At 39.9% G+C, this 23,989-nt stretch overlaps 1 protein-coding gene across 1 annotated transcript in view; it reads left to right on the top strand.

The window, feature by feature from the left end:
- The first annotated feature begins 998 nt into the window (after positions 1–998).
- The window catches only part of LOC140232328 (xylosyltransferase 2-like), a 58,792-nt gene continuing 35,801 nt past the window's right edge, over positions 999–23,989 (top strand). The window contains exons 1-2 of the mRNA XM_072312458.1: positions 999–1,630; positions 21,539–21,708. Of these exons, the coding sequence (XP_072168559.1) occupies positions 1,204–1,630; positions 21,539–21,708 (597 nt within the window). The 5' untranslated portion in view covers positions 999–1,203. The remainder of the gene's footprint in view (positions 1,631–21,538; positions 21,709–23,989) is intronic.

The raw sequence follows: 23,989 nt of genomic DNA, 5'->3' as shown, positions 1-23,989 counted from the left end.
AAAACAAAAACCAAAAACTCAATTTAGAGCAAAGTAAAGGGAGGACCAAATATGATCAAAGTTTTTTGAATGCGGTGAAATCTCGGCCATCCAGAGATTCGTTACCTACAAATGAAAATGGGATGGAATGCGTACCTAAGGATGTCCTCGATATAGCATCGTCAATCTGGACGAGAAGTTATGTGGGCCACGATTCTCTGAGACACCCATCATAGCAGCGTCCGTTACCGGATCACTTCCGTCAGGGAGGAAATAGCAAACGAAAAAAAAAACCAAACGATGGAGATGGAAGTCAAACTGACAACTGTTTTCCTCCCTCTTTTTATTGTGGTAGTTCAGCGTGAGCAATTTATTAGTGCCCGAAATCTGGCAGCTTAAAAAAAATGGGACGAGGACGAGGAAATGTGCAGAGATGCAGTTGCCCATTTGGCTAGAAATCCTTGTTTTTTTTATTGCGTTATGAACGAGGCAGTGAACGGAAAGATGTCATCCAGGGGCACAGAGATGAAGCTTGGGCCTGGATGTTGAAGGAGCTTGTTTACCAGCCATTGCTATGCTGGAAGACCAAAGGGGGGGCAGGGAGAATTGGTTTCTGTCAGTTCTCATGTCTAGGATGAATTAATGCTTGTTTGGCAGTGACATTCACAGTCATATATGCCAAGTTCTTTCGAGAAGGCTCTGAATTATATATATATATATATTTTTTTTTTTTGCATCCGAAGCTGATGTTAAAGTCTGACTTTGTCACCATCTTTGTTTGAAAATGCAATTGTGTATAGATTTCCAAAGTGTGATGTCATAGTCATTCATCACCATGGAAACTGGTTCCAACCAAGCTCAACTGGCCCAAGTGTTAATGCGTGCACCTGGTTCCAACCGAAGCTAGAACAAAAGACTGTGACATCATTACTTTAGGTAATCTATTCAATCTAACCATTTGAATTGCATTATTCTGCATTTCGTAATATACCTATCTTCTTATCTTCTATACAGGAGGCGGGAAAACGTATAAATGCTGGCAAGGACCCACCAGCCAAAGGCGAGACGTCATCAAACAGGCATCGTGATGCAGAACAGCCTTCATTAGTACTTCATAGAGAACTCGAGAGTCAAATCAGTGAGTACAAGAAAGCCGAGCAGAGGAGGAAGGCCCCCGAAAAGGGTAAGCTAGAGGACCAGGCATTACCGCTGGACCGGAGGTGGATGCAGAAGCCGCCTCATCAGAGCATTTCTGGAGGAACCGGTAGATTGGCAGGTCGGGATAATGCCATCGCTGCGGATCAGGTCGACCAGGAGGTGTCGAACCAGCTGAGCAACAGTGCCCACAAGGCCAGCCCGAATCAGCGGCCCGCCCAGGCCGCCGCGACCGCCACCAATGACACCGGTGGCGCGTATGACTCCGCCCGGGCGCAGCGCTACCGCAGCAAGCTGGTGCGCATCACGCCCACAGGCAACGCCTCCCTCGTGCTGGAGTACGAGGCCAAGTGCCCCATCGAGAGCAAGGACGCCATCTCGGCGCTGAGCCGGGCGCAGACGGTAGCCTGCAAGCAGGAAATCACGGACATTGTGTGCGCCACCTCCCGGCGTTCCCTCTACCCGTTGCAGCTGCCCCGCTACTGCCCCCACCCAGGTAGGTGATATTCCACTCCAAGAATGTTGCCCCGAGGAGAAACGTTGAAGCAATGCATGCAAATCTGCTTCCTTTCTGTCAAACAATGACAACAGCAACAAAAAAAGAGAAAACATATTGCCCATGTCGCCTGCTTCTTCCCCCCCTTCTTTCAATCTTCCCCCTTTCAACTCTTAGAAGCACGGACGGGGACCCCATCGGTTTTCATTACCGCTGCAGCTGTGAATCTATTGTAGGTGATTGTCGCGTCGATATGTTATTCATGACACCAGCCAAGTCAGTGCAGCGCAGTGGAATTGGTTCCTCTTAATTGAAAAGGGAGGGATAGACTGCCTGAATCACACTTCTCAGTGGTAATGCGACATGGCATCAGGTAAACAGGGCCATTTCAGGCTAAATGATTAATGAAGATAAGCCATCTCATATGGTCTCTCCTCCCATTTACTGAAATTCAAAAATCTTTTTCCTCGTGACACGTAGCCACGTATGACAATTTTATAGAGAACTGTTGTGCCCTCATGCAGAGAAATCAATCATCAAATCTTATGGAGACTACAGCTTCAAAACATGGTGCGGTACTCACCATTTTAAATCTTTCGTATGTACCTATGTAAATATAGATAGGTGGAGAGAAGGAGAGATACTACGTAGGTGAAATGATAAAGAGATACATGCAGATGCATTATTGCACATGATGTAGATGAATACACTGTTTTGGAGCAATCTAATCTAATCTTTGCCAAATGCGGCAAAAGTCTGTGTGGTATCAACCCATGTTTATTGGCTCTAATGCAACACCTTACCCAGGGACACATTTCTTTCTCTTTCTTTTTCTTTTTCTTTTTCACTGTGACATCAAATTTCTCTATAGTTCTGGTCCTTCAAAAATGAGGGGGGGGGGGAAATCGGTAGTCTGGTTTTGGAGATCATCCAACAACATGTTACTATTAGTAGAGCAGATAAGCTGAAAAGTTGTGCATAATTTGACTAAAGCATGAAACTTTCACCAGTGTTAGTACATGTTATAAGATTCATTTTAAGATCGGGAGGTAAGTCTGAATTGACCTCCAAAGGTCAATGACCTAAAAATTTGATAAAAATAGATATTTTGCATCAATGATGAATGTTACAATCGTAATGATGTACTAAAAACTCGTTTTTTGTTACAGTGGAATTGTCTTCATGTTCCATAGAACCCTGACAGGTTTCTACCTTTGACCCCTGATGACCTACAAAGGTCAATGACCTCAAAATATCAGAATATTGATATTTTGTCATTGATTAATGATAAACACGGCAATGATGTACTAAAACCATGTTTGTTTGTGTGTTTGTTTGTTTGTTTTTTTTTTTTTTTACTGTGGAATTGCCTCAATGTTCCATCCATCCTTGACAGGTTTCTACCTTTGACCTCTGATGACCTCCAGAGGTCAATGACCTCAAATTATCAGAATTTTGATATTTGGTGCAATTGGTTGATGATAAACATGATAACGATGTCTTAAAATTTATTTGTGTTACAACTGAACTGCTTTCCTATTCCTCAGATCAAGGGAAATTATTTACATGTCTCTGCCTTTGACCTCCGAGGACTGTGACAGGTCAATGACCTCAAAATATTAGAATATTGATATTTGACGTATATTCAATGGTTAACTGTATACCTGGTGTGAAATCACGCATTATGCTATTAGCATTTATGCTACAATAGAAGTGTCGTCTCATTCCACAGAACATTAGTCATTACCTTGTGTATATCCAACTTTGACATCTAAGGACAATGTGAGGTCAGACTTTCAGAATATCAAAATTTATGTAGGATTACAATTATTGATGTTTGGCTTCATTGGTTTAATCCTAAAAGTTTAATCATTTACAAATCACGCCTTGACGTTATAATCAAAGCATGTATGCATATTCCCCAGAGCATTGGTTCATAGTAAAAGGTCTCAGGAATGTGAGCGGTCAATTACTTCAGAAATGAAGCTTACGTGTCTTCAGTGATGACAGTGACCTCAAATACCGTATGTTCCCCCCCCCCCCCCAAAAAAAAGAAGAAATTACAACGGGACCCTCCGCAGTGATATCTTTCAGAATATCGAATCAATCTAAATACAAATTCAGGGTATGAAACTGTAACTCATTGCCCACATCTTACAGGAAACCCCATTCGATTTGCTTCAGTGGTCAAAGAGAAACGAGGAATTTTGTAGAAGATGTCAGGAATCTCTTCCCTCCAAGCTCTGTCTATTGTATTCACACACAAGATCATCGAAGTGCTAAACTTGGAAGAATCAAACTCATGACATGCTTTAAAATAATCCACATTTCTCTCTGACCGCTTAACCAAATCGAATGGGGTTTACTGCAAAATACAGCTAAAATTTTATATTTCAAGACCCTGGAGTAGCATTTAGACAATTTAATCATATTGGATGTTATCAATGCGAAAATCTGATTGTAATTTTTTTTGGGACATACTGTATAATATTTATGTTTGGGTTAGTTATGCAGCCTAGCTTGCATGAAATTATGTGCAACATTATCAAATTTGAACTGGACAAAATTTGTACGCTTAAACATGGAGAGTGGGGAGAGGAGTACCATATTTTGGGTTGATGCTTAATAGTATGTGAACAGGCATATGGCAAAGTCCCTTGAACTGGATGAAAGGGTGAAAGATGCTGACCAGAAAACAACAGGCCCACCTCATCAGGTGTACGTCACAAGTCAAACAACTCAAGAGTCGTACAGCCCATGAGTTACGCAGCTCACGAGTCATACATTCTGTGACCTAAACACTAGATGAACAAGGTCCATGAGCTCGACATCAAATATAATAGGCCCACAAGCTGTGCGGTCCGCGACCTCGACACTCGAGGAAAACTTGGCACACAGTACGAGATTAATATATGTGTTTCAGAGAGCTTAATCTATTCAGTGTATAGGTCTTGTGGACCTCCCCCCCCCCCCCCCATGTGTAGGACTCTTATGGGCCTGGTTTGCCTAAACTTAGTGTCAAGCTCATGGGCAAAGCTACCTAGTTTCGAGCTCACGGGCTGTATGGTTCCGATGAATGACTCATGGTCCTGGAGCATACAGTGACGTCATGGACCATCTGAAAAACGACATACTGTGAGGCCTAACATGCATTCCACATGAAATATTCCTGTGTCTTGCTATTGTCATCCAGTTAAGTTTAGGTCATTAAGTCAGGCAACTTGGGGCATTTTTTTTAATGACATCTTTAGGTACCTCACTTCCAAATAGGAGTGGAACTATTATTTGCTCTTATTGTCTTCTTTATACTCGATACTCCTTAACAATTGGGCCTGGCCAAGAGTTGTGCCCCCATGCCCAAATATTGGTTGTTTCCAATATGCCGCCATCCGGTTTGCATCCAATGTGTGAATCAGGGTAATATGGCAGCGGGTAATATCATCCGGTTAAAACTCTCTACCAGCAAGTGATAATTCAGTGTAACCTCCTGCTGAAATTGGTCTAGATGTATACCCTCGATCTCTTTCAAGACAGGGTAGCATCTGCGTCTTCAGTGAAGCACGCGATTGAGGTTACATTGCACGGATCGGCACACAGATCTCCACCACGACTAAAATGGACATCCTGAGGTCAGACCAGCATTCTTCCAGGTGCACAGCCACTGTATGCGATCATCAGAGTCTTCCATTGGCAATATCTAAACAGTTTGGGTGAAGGCAAGTGTGTCTCTATGATGAGTGCATTGCGCATAGAGTACAGGATGCACGAGATGATAAGAAAGCTTCTTTTTGACTCGCGGGATAGGCTACAATCCTTTCTCAGGCAAAGGTTCTGAATTATCGGATCGTGCTAAGTCTGCACACAGTGAGCTGAACACCATATCAAGTATACACTACGTGTGCAATGGTTGTGTGTAATGATGTGGGAAAATGCATGGAGAAATCAAAATACATATGTGCATGTTTATGTATTTTACGTGGAATCAGTTCTCGTCTGATGTCTTCATCAATCTTGCAGTGTTGTTGTTTATTATTTTCCCTCTCCATCACGAGTATAATATGGAACGTGTTGATTATTTCACGTGAAGTTGTTGTAATGTCAGAAAATGCAAGGCTGTATTGCAGGTAGCCTATTGCAGGTGGCCTTCAATTTGTTTTTATGCCTCCGCCACGAAGTGTCGCCGGAGGCATTATGTTTTCGGATTGTCCGTCCGTCCGTCCGTCCTTCTGCCCGTAATCAATTTTGTGGACAGCGTATCTAAAAAACTGTGAGAGGTATCTTAATGAAACTTGGCATGTACATGTATGAGTGGGTGAAGTTGTGCCTATCAACTTTTGGGCGCACATGCTCAAGGTCAAAGGTCAAAAATTCAAGGTCAAATGCTCGAAATTTCACAATTTCCCCATATTTATGCAATGCCTGGAGGTATTTTCTTGAAACTTGGTGTATACATGAACTACCAAATAAAGATTCCCCACAGAGAGCATTGGGTCATAAGGTCAAAGGTCAAGTGAAAATGTTAAGATTTTACTTTTTTCTTCATATCTCACAAATTTTTCGAGGTATCTTCATGGAACTTAGTATCATACTTTTGAGGCGTAACGACCGCGAACATGAAGGACGCATGAGTCTTGAGCTCTCCCACCACCACTTGTTCTTCGCCAACTTTAGGAAGCCAGCAACTAGTAACGTATGTACTGAACGTATCTATTGAACTGTCTTTGCTTCAACTTCAGGTGTAAGAACATTTGAAACTAGATTTTGCTCGCTTCTGATGGAAAACTCCTACAACTTGAGAAGCAAATCTCACCAAACAGCCATGCTGAACGATAGCCAACGCCCTGCACAGCAACGTGCAGCCACCACTGCAGCAGCCGATGACAAAGGCACGTTCACACTCGCTGATGTCATGAGCTCACTCGAGGATTCGGAAACCAGAGTGTGTGCCAAACTCGAGCAAATGCATGCGGACATAACTGCGGTCAACCAGAAGGTAAATGATCTACAAGTGGCTGTGCAAGACAACTCGGCAAGAGTCCTAGAGATTGAAAACATCAAGATACCGGAGGTAGAAGTTAAGCTTCCAGCCAGAATTGCTGACCTGGAAAAGAAGATCATGGCTGCTGAGATTTACCAGCAGAAGGCCAATCTCCCCTTCTATGGTGTGAAGACCACGGCCAACGAGGATGTCGACGCGGTTATTCGACACACGTTCACTCACCTCTGCATTCCCAAGGATGACGCTGATACCATCAGCCTTGTGAACGTCCATCGACTTCGTCAGCGTGAGGGAGACGACAGACCCCCACCGATCATCGCCAAATTCGTTTACATGTCTCAGCGAAACCGCGTGCTCACGGCATTCGAATCTACTGGTAAGACGGGTGGAAACGCGCCTTCCACTGGAAAGAGGATCACTGTCCAATCTGACCTCCCCCCCAGCCCTAAAAGCCAAACGGAGCAAGCTCGCCAACACTGCGTTCACACTTCGTAAGGAAAAAAACCTGTCAACGAAGATAGCTGTCGTCGGCACCGATGTAGTCTTGTTTTACAAGGAGAAAGGTATGAGGAAATGGGAAACATACAGAGATTAGTTCTCTTAAACTTGTCTAATATGTATAATAGTAAATAAAACAAATCTGTTACTTCATTTGGTTGTAAACTCATCATGTTAATCTAAGTCCAGGTTCAGTTTCACCTTTTTATTATTATTTTTTTTCTTGCTGGCATTTAATAGGCACCTTTACAAGAGAAATTCTGTGATTAAAATCATGCGTTTGTATATTTGGATAAATCCTGCTCCGAATTTGTCGTCTGAATATCATTGCCGACTTTTCTCTTTTCTTCATGTCAGAACATGCTTCATAAACGTGTGTATAGAACAAGCGGAAAGCGAATGTAAATTAATGCATTTCTCTGGTATGTGGTTTGATGCCATGTTAATTGATTGATTGATAATGGTTTATTGAAACAAACATGCAAAGTAGTAGCCCGAAGGCTAAATTATAATGCATCACATGAAAAACGTATGAATTACATCAAACAACAGACATTATATAAACATTTTAACAATAGCAAATACACCACATTTCCTTATGATTGATTCAATGCAATATAAAAATTCGATAAATATATTTTGCATATCATCTGTTAAAAAAAAAAAAACCTCATTAACCATTAACACTTTGATACTCAAATAACTGTGTTTGCATTCATTTTTAACTGAACTTAACGTCAATTCCCCAAATCCAATTACTCATATCAATTATTACAGAAAACACAAAACAAAGAATACTTTACAATACAAATACACAAACTAATAAAGTATTTCTTATTGCACAAGCACCGTATGATATAAATTCATGAGGGTGAGTATACTACTCATAAGATACCTGTACATTTAATGGCAAAATGCGATCTCTATCTTACACTATAGAGGGTGATCACTGGTGGGTAACAAAAGTGGGAAATCAGTAGGACTAATAATACACCAGTATGTTGTATTGGCGTAATGGTGTGTATGAGAAAGAAAAAAAAATAACAGAAAAAGCAAGTGATAATGCCAAAAAGGGAAAGAGGGGGAGGGAGTGCAAGTGAGGTATTGAAAGAGAGAGTGTGAATACCAAACTCTGATCACCTGTGTTTTTGTTATGATGTAATGTTTACAGCATACCCAATCTGTAAATCTACATATCATACCACAAAACCTCATCTCACAATAACCATATGTCACCTATTTCCCCCATATAAACACCTATTTCATAATCCCTACTATCTCCTCCACAGTACAACTCCATGTACAATCCAATCCCATAACTGCGAAACACATTATGTCTCAACATGATACCACTATCTAATTCACATAAAAACATCAAACTGTAAAGGCATAAATTCATAAAATGAGCATTAACGTGAACATATACTGGCAATAAGATATAACATAATTGATAAGAACCAAACAAAAAAAAAAATAGCATTAGCAAACAACATTAGCATTGAGTTAGCATTGATGGTTCAATACTGGAGGAGGTTGACAACTTCAAGTATCTTGGGGTGAGAATGCAGCAAAATGGTGATAACAGCAGGGAAATTAAAAGCCGACTAGCTATGGATTTGAAGGCATTGAATGCCATGAGGAAACTGTGGCAAGGACAAGACAAGGAGACAAAACTCAGAGTTCTCAGAGCCTGCATTTTCCCAATTGCAACCTACGCATCCGAAGCTTGGGTTCTACGGAAGGCAGATGAGAAAAGAATTTGTGCATTTGAAAATAAATGTGATCACAGAATTTTGAGAGTCCCGTGAGTGGAACGACGAACAAATGAAGACATCAGAAAGGTACTCAATGTACCGAGTGACTGGCTACTGAAGTATGTAAAGAAACAGAAGCTGGGATATTTTGGGCATATTATGAGACACAGTGGGATGAAAAAGAGAGTCCTTATGGTCCAATTTCCTGGAAAGCGTAGTAGAGGAAGACCCAAATAGGATGGGACAGAACGGTGAGGGAGACATTTGGTTCTATGGAGAAAGCAACTAGAATGGCTCAAAACAGATGTTTGTATCATGCTGCCGTGTGGGAAGCTACGCTCTGACAAGAGTATGCTGCAACGACGACGACGACGAACAAACAACATAATAATTACATCATAAACAACAAATTATTCAATCATACACCGTGCATATTCAACAATCTCGTGAGGTATGGGACACAACTGTTTCGATAGCGGTCAGTTTTACACTTTGGTTCAAAACACAGTCGATTGTTTCTTAGACTCCTCGATAGATTTGCAGGCAAAAACCATTGATTTGACATATTTGATTTGAAAACCTTCCGGGCAAACTCTAGACACAGGTACTGACGTCTTTCCTCAAGTGACTGAAGTCCTGCGAGTTCTAATGCTTGGGAATAAGAGAGATAATTATACGACAGAATTATTCGGAGTGAACGTTTTTGTACTTTCTCTATTTTATTTCGTTGAGACTGAGTTAAAGCACTGTGCCAGACAGGGCAGGCATATTCAAGCAAAGGTCGAACAAAAATTGCATAAACAGTTAACAAATCTTTCCTTGCAACATTAAAGGTCTTGAGAGTTCGCAACATAAACAAACGTTGATTGGCTCGGGAAACCATAGAGGCTACTTGAGAATCCCATTTTAAATCATCCTGGACAACAACACCAAGAATTTTTATGTGTTTCACATTACTGAGTTTTTGGCCACACAAAAAAACATTTGGTTCGGGAACATGTACTTTTGAGAAAGAAATTTGGAGTACAGAACATTTCTTCGGATTCAATTTGACATAATTGTCATCACACCAATTTTCGAGGATTTGTAGAGAATCCAGCAAATCCCTACTAATTTCGGTCGGAGCCTTGTGGCTGTCGGCAACTGACATATCATCTACATATTTCCATCGCATAACAGGTTGGTCGCGGAGGGCGTCATCAACAAGTGATAAAAAAATCAACGGTCCCAACCGCGTTCCTTGTGGCACACCTGCTTTCATACGTTGCCAAGATGAGAGCGTCCCTTGGTAACGTACACAGCTCATGCGATTTGTCAAAAAGTCGCATATCCACGGGATGATAGACGGACGGGCGCCAAGGGAGACAAGTTTTTGAACAGCAATAGTATGATTAACCCGATCAAAACCTTTTGAAAAGTCCGTGCAAACTACCGTTGAAACATTGCGGGGCACTTCAGCGTTTTTGACGAGGTAATTGATAAGATCTACCATGTAGTGGACTGTTGAAAGAGAGGGACGACTGCCGTATTGTTTCATGTCTAAATTTCCGTTGATATCAGCGAGGAGGGCCTTTGATATGAAGAATTCGGACACCTTCGCGAAATGGTCAGTTAGTGAGATGGGTCGTAAATTCTCAATGCTACGGGATCCTGGTACTTTGGGGATGGGGGCTATAACGGCATTTTTCCACTGCACAGGGACAACATCAGCATGGTAAGACGCGTTGAGAATTTTACACAGCGGCTCGGCAAATTCAACTGCAAACTCTCTGATTATACGAGCAGAAATTCCATCTGGCCCGCTTGCTTTCCCTACTTTTAATTTCAAAAGCTGTTTACACACTTCCCAAGGTTGAACGGTGATGGGCGGTGTGGGGGAAGGCAAGAACGATGGCAATGCTTTGGTGTTGATTTCAGGGATGTCTATATTAACATTTACAAAGAAATCATTTATTGCAGCGGCAACACCCTCAATATCAGTAGATTCAACTCCCTCAGCTTCGACACTGAAAACTGAAGCGTTTCTATTTCCAGTCATGATCTTTAAATTCTGGTACCAACGGGATGGGTTCTCTTTCTTCAGTTTTCTTACTCGCTCAACATAAAATTTTTCCTTTTGAGCTTTTATTTCACGTTGCACTTTATTTCGGAGAGCTTTCCACCTAACACTTTCGCCGCGAATGAAAGCTGCTTGCCTTTGATGAATCAGAGCTTTGATATATGGAGTTATCCATGGTCTATCAGAAGAGTGTAGTTTTATTGTTTTGGTGGGGAAAAAATAATCAATCCTTTCACTTAGAGTACTGTAGAACGCGTCACACATGGACTGGACATTTTGTGTCTCCGAAATTTCTGGCCAATCATGTTGTACGACCCACTGACCAAAGCGCCGAATATCCGAGTCTCTCATTGGCCTAACCATGCGCTTCCGAAATCGAGAGTTATGCGCGATATGAGCGGGTTCTTTGGGAAGCCATAGCACTGTCCGGTGGTCCGAGGAACCGATTGGTGAAGATATCTGAGGTTCATTATAAAACATTCGGACATTGGTGATAATCTTATCCAAAATGGCTCCTTGTCTTGTTGGTTTATTCACCACCTGAAACATTTCGCTGCCCTCGCAGATCGGTACAGTGTTTAGATGGTTTAAATCGCCCAGTAAAACTATTCCAGCGTACACATGTCTGGTCTTAATCAAATCAATGGATGTAGTAAGGTAATCAATCAGTTCTTCTTCATGTTGATTTGCGGGCGGGGAATATACAGCTGCAACAAATAGAGAACTGACAGCGCGGGGCAAGCGGTTCGGTCTAAGATGAATCCAGAGCACCTCATGATGATTTGGGTCTGGGAGAAATTCAGGGACAGTAGGATTGAGGTCCGGTTTAGCGTATACCGCTACTCCTCCACCTTTACGTTCTTGACGTGATTTAGTGAAAACTCGGTAACCATTCACTGCATAACTCGACTCAGGTTGGTCTTTAGTAAACCATGTCTCCGTAACGACGCTTATGTCTACATCAAAATCGCGAATCAAAACGGATAATTCATCTAGTTTATTATTCAAAGAACGTGCATTACACAGATGAAATGAGGGAAGCACAACGGAACTTTTCTCTGTTCTTATTGGAAGAAGAGCAGATTTCCTCGGGGGAGAAAGCACTTTGCATTCGTGACGTTGGTGAGAAGCAGTGACAGATATAGGTCGCCGAATATGGCGACCCCCTCGGCGACCGCGATGTTTTTGTATGCCAAGATGCTTGATTCTGGCTTTCACATCTCCAGGTACGAGTAATGCAACGTTTGTTTGATTACGTAATGCGTGCAGTTCAGATGCGGTGTATTGTGTGAGAACCGCACTTGACTTTGGCTTTGGAATATCACACGGAAGTACCGGTATCAAGCGGGTCTTTTGCAAGGTGAACGGCCGAAGCGTGGCGCACGAGAATATCAATGCATGGACATACAGAACCACAGCAAGTTCGAACAGAAACGTCAACATTTTCACCTCCATAGTCACAAAATGAACTCAATATTCAAACTGCAATACGAACCAACAGCGTCCTTGGAATATGTTTCCTCGGATTCCAACGTAAAAGACACACAAGACTGACGTATACACTGACAAATGACAAAAAAGGAGGACAGCTTCCCTCGACTGGCGCAGCTAGGACAGCGCCATTGCCTCTAATGAACTTGGTGGTGGTGGGATTTCACTCCAGCCCAACTCTAGTCCTGTAGTTCTGTTTACGTCATTATATCAGTCACACCAGATGTGCGTTTACCGTTCCATAATTCCGTAGCTTTTGCCTTCATCATATTGTTCCATTTATTCATAGCGTTAGCCAGTGTATACACAACACCGAGTCTGTTTCTGTGTAAACCGAGAATTCACTACATTGAAAGTTGTACGCCACATTTTTCTCATGCCTCCCTTTTTGTATCATGTCTTGTTGAGATCATTGTACTTGAGCTTTGGTATTCCCAAGTCACCCGTGCGACGCATCATGCGATTTATCATGTACTAAGCATTCAATTGTATGCCGTGTCTCCTCAGCTCAAACCATATCCAGTCTTTTTCCCATACATAGTGATTGTTGTCTTGTTAATGAACTGGATTGTGGTGGGGTTCCGTTCCATTTCCCCCCAAGTCCAATTTTGTAGCTTCTCATCGGTCACACCAAACAAAGGGTTACTATTCCTTAATCTTCTCGCCCACGCCTTCTTTAAAAAGTCATATATGTATTCACAGCAGAGGCATACCAGTCGCAATAGCGACATTTCTAGTTCACATTATATTGACAACCAATAAGTGCATTTTTGAAGATTTTGAATTATGGTCTCTGTCATAAAGTACAAAATAATACCTTTTAAACGATATATTGGTCATTACATATAAAGGTAAATTTTTGAAGTTATGGTCAAAGGAAGCAAAAATTTTCTTATTATTCTCTTTATTTTTCTTGACCTTTTATAGCAAATATCTCAATTTGGCAAATATGGACTTATCGGTTTTTGCAAACAAACTCTTCAATTGTCTTTCTGCTATCACCTTGTGTGAAACAAAGTATTGTTTCTCTTCAAAAGATAGCGTGCCAATTATTCTGCAATTACTGTTGGTGCTCTTTATATAAGACATTCTAACCCACCTCCAGCCTAGACATCCGTAGGCGTTGTGGTGTAGAGCGGGATCTGAACATCTCTCATGAAGCGAGACTTCTCTTTCCTTTTCTTTTCCCCACTAACAATGTGAAACAAAGTATTGTTTCTCTTCAACAGATAGCGCGCCAATTAATCTGTACTTAGGTTGATGCTCTAAACAAGACATTCCAACCCACCTCCAACTTAGATATCCGTAGGCGTTGTGTAGACATGGTAGAGCGAGACTTTTCTTTTCTTTTCTCTTCTTTTCTTTTCTTTTCCCCACTAACAATGTGAAACAAAGTGTTGTTTCTCTTCAAAAGATAGCGTGCCAATTAATCTGTACTAAGGTTGGTGCTCTAAACAAGACATTCCAACCCACCTCCAGCTTATATCCGTAGGCATTGTGGTTTAGACATGGTAGAGCGAGACTTTTCTTTTCTTTTCCCCACTAACAACTAAGTTTAGCAGGAAACACAGAAGCATTCGCACATACTGTTTACATTTCCCATCACATGCTTTGAACATCGGAATTTTCATGGACACATTTTCCATGGAATTTTGCCAAGAACTTTTCAACACAATACATGTTCAGAAGAAACCATTTGGTTCATACATAATTTGATTAAAGGGGCCTACTTATTACCGTCCACGTACTCGAACAGTTTTCGCTGAAGATACAAGTATGTTTACAAGACTGCAAACAGTAGAATGATTTCCCCCTTAATAAATCAGACTACATCTCTTGAAATGTCTTCAAACGTAAATTAAAGTCATTCCTATTGAACGATTTCTCTCATTATACAGATATATGTATATATATAAATATATATATATATATATATATATATATACATATACATACATATATATATATATACATATACATATATATATACATATACATATATATATAAGAAGACGTCATTATTGTGTAAGTTCCCAAAAGTTCCTTACGACTTTCTCCAAGCCGGCGACCATATTATTGTACAGATACATAGATATTGGATTTGTGCATTTACAGCTTGCCACTCTAACTGATTTCTCGGCTCAAACATGTTTTTTTTTTTTTTTTTTTAATAAGTAAATTGCTAACAAACTTCCTTTCCCTAAAGCATTTCATTGGCTCAATCTTATATTGGGGTGTGGTGTTCACTAGAAATGAATTCTTTATTGGTGGGGCTAAGACCCACCCCCCCTCCACCTCCCCTTAGCCCCACAGTCGTACGGGACCAAGCGAAAATTTGCAAGTGTAAAAAGCCCTTTAGAGGGATAAATTCTGGCAGGAGGGCGACCTTCCAGCTCAGAAGATCATTTATGTTTGGGGATCAGAGGGTAAAAACACGCCATCATGTCATTCCCCGTGAATTTGGTGCGGGACTTTGGGGATGGAGAGCCATTGGAACTGACCACTAGCGGGGAAAGTAGCCAATGTCTAACTTATAAATTCCTATGACCATAGACTTTTGTTGGGAGAGGGGGTTTCGACAAAAAATAGCTGGAAGGAAGATAAACGGTTTCATATTAAACTCCCAGAAGGGGAAAATACTGAGCATATTGACGTCACAGGGTGACTAAGAAAATGAATGCAGTGTTCTGTTTTCTTTTACTCTCTATCCTATCCTATTCTATTCTATTCTATTCTTTATTTTATGTGCTAGTAGCCATCTGGGCTACAATTGTAAAACAGAGATGTTTGTTTTGTACATCCTCTAAAGATCACCAGAGGTCAAAGGTAGAGCCCTGTCTGTGCTCTTTGGAATATGAAGACAATTTCATTGTAAAACAGATATGCTTGTTTTGTACATCTTAACCATGTTTATCATTAACTAATGACACCACAGATCAATATTATGATATTTTGAGGTCATAAAAACCTCTAAAGGTCACCAGAGTTCAGAGGTAGAAATCTGTCTTTGCTCTTTGGAATATGAAGACAATTTCATTGTAAAACACATATGCTTGTTTTGCACATCTTAACCATGTTTAGCATTAACTAATAACATCACAGATCAATATTATGGTATTTTGAGGTCATTGACCTCTAAAGGTCATCAGAGGTCAAAGGTAGAAACCTGTCAATGCCCTATGGAAACGAAAGATTTGTAGTACAAATGCATATTTAGTGCAGCGTAGCCAAGATCTAGGCCTATCATTCACAAATGCCTCCAAACATCAATATTCTGATATTCAAAGTTCATTGACCTCTGGAGGTCATCAGAGGTCAAATCAGACTTACCTCTCAATCTTAAGACGAATCTTATGGTATGTACTAACACTGGTGAAAGTTTCATGTTTTAGTCAAGTTTTGCACAATTCTCATGATTTTGAGGGCTTAGCTGCTCTACTATATCATCCTAGCAGTATTACTGTAAAACCAGAAATGTTTTTGGCATGAAACCTTCACAAATTGGAGCTGATGGCCTATTTAGTGATGTTAAACTTTCCCGAGCTGCCACGGGACAAACACTTTCGCATACATTTTACTTTCACGATTATTGGATCCTTTGTGAAATTCACAAAAATTTCATGCACCACAAAATTTATGGGTTTACAGTAACCTCTCGAAATTTAGGTATCCAAACCAAATATTTATCGTGTCTTCTTTTCCAGAATCCTGAATCATTTGAGGGATTGAACATATTCTTCACATCCACTGAGTAAATATGCCATCAGTATTTTATGTGAGAAAGATGCAAACATCTCTATAAAAGTGTTGATCTTTGTATTTTCCATCAGTTGTCAGTTTGTGCACTATGCCAATTGCATTTTGTAAATGGGGTCATAATAGAAATTAATCATGCAAATTAGATAATCCTCCAAAAGATGGTATTAACCATTTCCATGGACAAACCTAATCAATTCCACCCTGTTTCTTCCAGTTCCTCTTCGATGTTAGAAAAAGTAGTCTTCAAGTTTGTGCATGTGACTTGAACCATGGATTATGTGCATTGAGTCATGAACACTGCACCATGAATTACACTTTCATTCAAACCAAACCAATAAAAAAAGAAGAATAGAAGGAAACACAATATGAATAATATGTTGTGAAAAATTGTATTCTGAGCAGTTATTGAGGATACATATTTCAGAATTCAGCTTCACATTGCTTTCACTATCTCTTTGTTGAACTTGTTTTTTTAACTAGCATATATATGATTATGTAGTGTTGTATAAAGTGGTGGACACATTCATTATGGATTTTATCTTTACTGAAACTTGAAGCTAAGTCATTATCCCCCGCCCCCCCCCCCCCCAAAAAAAAAAGATACATGACATAAGTTTAAGATTTTAAACTAATTTTTGTTTTCTATTGAACTTTTACTGTTTCATTGATATTCCTGTACTTTTCAAGTCGTGTTGAATTGGGGAAAAAAATCCACATTCAGATACTAGCATCACACATAGTTTTTAGAACATCATGTCTTTTATGATGACACTTTTATGTGCCTAGTTCTCTATAAAGCACTTTATCTTTACTGAAACTTGAAGCTAAGTCATTATCCCCCACCCCCCCCCCCCCCAAAAAAAAAAAATGATACATGACATAAGTTTAAGATTTTAAACTAATTTTTGTTTTCTATTGAACTTTTACTGTTTCATTGATATTCCTGTACTTTTCAAGTCGTGTTGAATTGGGAAAAAAAAATCCACATTCAGATACTAGCATCACACATAGTTTTTAGAACATCATGTCTTTTATGATGACACTTTTATGTGCCTAGTTCTCTATAAAGCACTCCCATGAAAGCATTTCACTGAGCAGAGTGTAAGAGTTACAGATCCTTGTTGGCTCGACCTGGATTTCTAGAGAACATTCTACATGTACATATGTGTCAATGCCAAGTGTTAACAGTTCAAACCATGATAAATAGTCCTGTCAATGAAGCCAGTTAGTGGTTGTAAATTACACGGATTATAAATCATGACTAGGTTGTGAATCCAACTTGTATCAGTGCGGAAAGGACTGCTGTGTATTGTATTGACGACTTGCATAATTTACACAGATTTGATCCAATTCTCCCTATAGTCATCATTCTAGCAGATTGAGCAATTATATGTACGAGAGCCTGTGCGTTGTAATTATCAACAAATAAAGATGGTGTAAAATACTCTAGGACAAAGCCCGCAGTGTTATACAATAAAAGCGCCTGAGATTATTAGAGGCACTAGGTATGGCATTTTCAATACATCAAAGACATCAGTGAGAAAAAAAAAAATACTTTGCTGTAACACAATAAAAATGCCCCTGGGGAAAAAGCGTAGAGCAATATCAACATACCAAGCAGCAGAAGGCACATGAGATGAATGATGGTGTGTCTTTGATTAAATATAAACACTACATTGTGAGAATTTACAGATATTATTTGGAAAGGTTTATGATCAAATGAAAGTGCAACTCTAATCCATGTCAAAAAGACTTAAGCGAAAAGAATATAATGAGACAAACTGAAGTTTAAAGGGTGTGTACAGTTCTGGTTGAGGTGAGGATTTAGCTTTTGTGAGATATTTAGAAACCATGCTATGAGATGTCAAAGAGCATGCAATTCTAAGGGGTATCAAAAGTTTATTGGATGAAAATCGGTTTTGAAATGGCTGAGATATCCAAAAACAAGTTGAAACAAAGAGATCCTAATAAAAGGCATGGCCTGTCGCCTTTTATTATTATCACTTTTTGGATATCTCAGCCATTTGAAAACCAATTTTCATCAAATAAACGTTGAATCCTTCTTTAAATTACATGCTCTTTCATATTTCAGAAGAGGTTTCTCATCATTTCACTTAGGAATGTTCAAAACATGAATCCCCACCTCAACCAGTACTGTACAGTCCCTTTAAGTTTATTATCATTATCAAATATTGATGAGTTCAGTTAGGTATGGAATCTTAAATTGGACGTGGTCTCCTGAAGTAATTATATTGATCACATTTCTTCTCATTTTTGCAAACAAGAATAGCTACTCCGTCATTACCTGGATTGCATTTGTCCAAGTGGGTTGTGCAGAAGAAATATCAAAACCATGCTTTAGATTTAGCAACTACAACACTTCCTCTGCTATAGTCATTACTTCTAAATTTGTGATGATAATAATGATAATGATATAATAAATAACACATATCACTTGATTCTGGCATTTCTAAGTGCATTAATATGAAACAAAGAACTTAAATTAAGATACAGCATATTATTACCAATACTGTTATTTGTATATGTAAATAGCTGAGTTTTAAGCAATGGTTTAAACTTGTCTAAACTTTCAGCATTTTGAATTTGAAAAGGGAGTTTGTTCCAAAGAAATGGAGCAATGACAGAAAATGACCTATCATGATAACGGGTGCAAGTGCGAGGACCGTGTATATTATGGTAATTTGCAGAGCAGAAGAAGAACACAGAGATTGGGCTGAAACGGAGGAGCGGAAAGAAATCAAGTCTGTGAGATAAGATGGGCAATATTGTCACATATCACCACAGTGATCTTTTTGGGATTATTATGATTATTTCAAATTAATTGCATTCTGAAACGGGGAATTTAGTGAGGATTTGGCAGGGCAGTGGGAAACTTGAGTGTGAGGTGCTGGTGCCATCACCTTTTCTAATTTGCATAGGCCTATAATGTGCTTTAGTCATCACTGTCACTGTTATGTGAAAACATGAGAAGTCTTGAATTCCATAACTGAATTTCTAAAATGTCTGATTGCTTATGAAATTTCCTCTCTTCTCTGTTTGATTTTATACTGTACATTTTACTTACACCATGGCATGACCTTTCAATTTTGGCAGAACGAACAAATAAATTAATTAAAATGGTCTGTCTATTGAATTGCACATGGCATGACTTTTCAATCTGACGGGACCAGCAAATAAATAAATACGATTAAGGAACCTTAAACGGTCTGTCAATTGAATTGCTGACGACTCACAAAGCAGGAAGGAACTAAAAGTAAATTTACACTTTTTGCATTGTCATCTGTATGATAGTATAAAGCCAACATGATAAGACAAATGAGTAACTACAAGCTCAAACTTCAAGCTCAAACTTTTATCAGGACTTTTGCGGGGGTAATGTGTCGGCATGTTTACAGGGATCTCTCAGCCAGTCAGTACGACATGTCGGCATGTCGTTGCTTCCAAGACGTGAGGTCAAGAGAAAGTTCAAGCAACGTCTGATGGAAGTCTGATGGAAGCGCACCCGGTGGGTTGGTTGGTTGGTTGGTCCGGCAAGATCCTTGTGTTACTTGACTTGTGTGCTGAAGTGAGCTTTCCTGTATAACATTGTTGAGTAGGTGCTGCCTGAATTCTGAGCCGAGAGTAAAGGGAAGTTCTTCTGCAGATTTGATTTGATTTGCTTTGTGCATTCCAAATGAACAAGAGTAAGGAAAACGTACCCCGTAGTTGTCATCAGGGACTTTAATATTAAGTAAGTGAAAACAATACGTAGTTTTTAAATAAGAGATGACAGGGATCAGAAGGGCTACTATGAGAAAAATAAATGATAAGCATATCATGCTTATGGAATGCCATTCCATTGTTTTATTGCAGCATTTTTACAGTTGCTCCTGTAGGTATTATTTTTTGAAGGCATCAATTAACAAAGCTAAGCAGTGTTGTCATTCTGATGTGTTTTTTTTTTTCTTTTCATCTGAACTTTACAGATATGGATGTTTCCCAGCATTCAGGCTATATTTCATTATGGTATGCTTTAAAATGAGCACGCACTTACACAGAACTTTTTATCCATCATGGAATACATAACAGATATGTGAAATCTAAGTAGTGACCCTGTGTGTTGTCCTTATTATTTTTAGCAGTGGAGAGATGAGGAAGCAAACAAATGAGGAAGCAAACAAATGAGGAAGCAAACAAACAAACCATGCCTGATGGTTATTTTTGTTCCCCAGAGCCAAACTTGGGGGGTATAAATGTGATCTGTAACTTGACGAGAGGCTTGAAGTTATGGAAGAGTAAACTCTGCCTATGTTTATTAACCTTTCCATGTTTGAAACGTGTTTCATTACCCACTATCAAAACACATTTCCTAATGCCTTTCCAATCGCATTTCTCGAGAGATGTTGCATTTATCAACTTTGTTAAAGTAGTCTTCAAGTAAAGTTATTATACTTTCAGGTCTCATACCTGTAATTGATGGGAAAAGATCGAATTGCAGAAAATGGAATAGGTTCTAAGTGTTTCTGATGAATTCTAGAAATGAAGCACACCACTGCTATCAAAGTGAGTGTATTGTAAAGCTGGCCTTATTTTTATGGCACCCTGTTCAAGTATAGTGCCCTTCTACAAATTTAACTGTTCTTGGGTAAATGTTTGCAATTCCGGTCATTGAAATGCCTGAGTATTGGGTTATGATGCCCCACAACTAGAAGGGTGGGCCTCCTGTTGCTAAGCAAAGCGTCAAAGGGAAGGAGATGGGCGTCTTGTACGGAACAGCCCTATGGTATCCTTAAGTGGCAACTCTGGCCACTAGCCATATACAACTCACCCTACGACTGTTTGTGTGTTGCGTGACGAGCCGTGTAATTTTCATGAGAGACATTTTCTTTCTGAATCACTCTCTTAAATTAACAACTTAAACTCTGAAGGCCAGATGTCAGTTCTGAACAGAAAAAGCATGTAAAAGTGTAAGATGCTGTTACTGACTCTTAAAGGTGTAAAATTTTCCCTCCCTCGCTGTGAGATTTACACTGCTTTTATGTGGTAGTTGCTGGTTCAGACACATGAGCTTGGTATTTTCCTTGAGATTTTGTGGAGAGTTTGTCTTGTGTTTCAAGAAATTGACAGATGGAGAATGTGGAAGCATCCATCGTAAATCACCATCAGACACCATTTACATCTAGGTGGACAAGGAGCAAGAGTTGAGGGATTTTGATACTCAAGACTGCAAATCTAAAGCAATACCATGTTACTCTGCTAATTAAAGATGAATTATTTAAATAGCTAACGTTGTACCTTCTTCCTCTTCTTATGTATTTCCACCCCTCCTCTTCTTTTTTGTTTCTCAGGGAAGTACATCAATGAGCTCGAGAATGATGGTAACTTTATCTCGCTGGAGCAGCCGAGGGCGCGGGTGGCCTACGTCCTCGTGGTGCACGGCCGGGCGCTGAGGCAGGTGCGACGCCTCATACGGCTCCTCTACCACCGGGAACACTTTTTCTACATCCATGTTGACAAGGTGAGGGATGGTTGAGGTTAAATGCAGTCCAGAGACAATATGGATGATGAAGGAGGAGGAGGAGGAGGAGGAGGAGGATTATAAATGATGATGTTAATGATGATGGTGATGACGACGATGATGATGATGGCAATGGTAGTAACAAGTAATGATATTGTGTGACCAACCCTCTACCACCGGGACCATTTTTTTTTACAGGGTGAGGGATGAATCAGGTTGAATGTAGTCCAGAGATAGTATGGATGATGAAGGAGGAGAAGGATTATGGCGATGATGATGATGGTGAAGAATGTGGTGGTGGTGGTGATGGTGATAATGGAGGCAGTGATGATGATGATGATGGTGATGGTAGTAACAAGTAATGATATTGTTAGACCAACCGTCTGCAACCATGACCATTTTTTCCACATCCATGTTGAAAAGGTAAGGGATGGATCAGACCATATGCTGTCCAGAGGTAATACAGATAATGAAGAAGGAGGCTGATGATGATGATGATGTTGATGTTGATGGTGTTGCTGATCTTGATGAAAATGCTGATAAGGTTGTGGATGAGAATAATGATGATGATGGTGATGACAATAACGATGATGATGATGATGTTATCAATAAAATGATGAGCATGTGGATGACGACAATGATGGTGATGATGATGAAGGTGGTGGTAGTGATGATGATGAAGGTGGTGGTAGTGGTGGTGATGATAATGGAGATGGTGATGATGATGATGTTGATATGGTAGTAACTGTTAATAAATTTATGTGACCAACTAAGGGTACATTCTCTGCTAATATCTTTTCCCTAACATTGCTAGGTACCCATTTGTACCCATGGGCCAAGAATGACATTATGAGTAAGCCAGTTTGTCCAAGGATGTATATTCTTAACAGGATTCAGAACAGGGACATTTCATTTCATTTCATTTCATTTCATTTATTTTCATCTTTCTGACATTGAGATGTAGTAAAGGAACAAATTCAATACAATCGAATAAACTTACTAAGCACAAACACAATTGGATAAATGACCAGTGACAGGGTAATGTTGGAGTACCAAAGGAATAAAGATATACAAATATGCTTTTGGCTTAGATATGTTTATGATAAGATTGTTTTATTGCAGGTTCTGTCAGATCAGGTTCTGTCAGATCAGTTGATACAGAGATTGTAAAGTCAAGTGATAAGCCAGATAGAGAAGAAAAAGGTGGTTAAGGGAAAAATTATATTTTGGCATGCAAGCCATGATGAAAAACATTAGGTCCATTCACACACATAAGTTACCGGTTTAGGGATCGCATTTCAAAAATCTATGCTATTTACCAATACTCATATATGACCCCCCCCCCCCAAAAAAAAATAAAAAAATAAAAAAAAATAAAAATAAAAATAAAGAAACAAATCATTCGGTTGCAGGCAAAGCTTTTTAAATCTCTAAACTGCAAGTGGCTGAACAATAACCGCAGCATAATCCTGGGCACCCTAGTGTGGGACTTTGTGTTAGGGGGTTGCATCGTGGAATTAAAAATACCAAACTTTTTTTTTGCATGTCCCCTCACACTCACTGTATGAGGCAAATTATTGCGAGGGTTTCAGAAAAACAAATCAAGACGAACTGATGTGTGTATCATGTTGCAAAAATCAATTTTTGAAAATCATTAATTTTGGGTGCGTGTGAAAGGGACTAGATATTAACTCTCCTCATAACGTCCCCCCCCCCCTCCTTTAATTTGTTTGTGGTCCCCGATGTTCTGCACCAGTGGACTAGTAAATAAAATCCCTGTTCTGACTGGGGGATACGACAGAGGGATATTGGAGGGTGGGGGGGGGGGGATAACCTGGATGGAGATGAGCGCAGACCAAGAAAATGCGAGGTGTTGTAATGAGGTCTCCGTGTCTCTAGGGGTGTTGTGACAGGCTGCAGCGCCGTGTCTCATTGCGGCAAATGGACGGTCGATCAGACAACATTGGTTACACGTTTTTTTTTTCTCCACAGGAGGTCGTGGCAGGTTACCTCGTAAGATTGAGATAGAGCTGAGCACAGACATCTTTTAGGAAATGACATTTCCTTTTGCCACCATTGGGCAGAAATAGCAGAGAACGAAGGAAAACGCGCCATGGCCCCTTGCCAATTTGAACTATCAAACAGCATTATTTGTTGCCAAAATGCATGTGTATGTGTCTGTATGCGTGTGTGTGTTTGTGTGTGTGTGTTATAAGTGATGACTAGTTGCACCCTCACATGCAAATTATACAGGCAATTAGTTCACTACCTCACAAGCTTT

Source organism: Diadema setosum, chromosome 8, assembly GCF_964275005.1.
Source record: "Diadema setosum chromosome 8, eeDiaSeto1, whole genome shotgun sequence".
NCBI lineage: Eukaryota > Metazoa > Echinodermata > Echinoidea > Diadematoida > Diadematidae > Diadema > Diadema setosum.
This window is presented reverse-complemented; position numbering and strand designations above follow the sequence as displayed.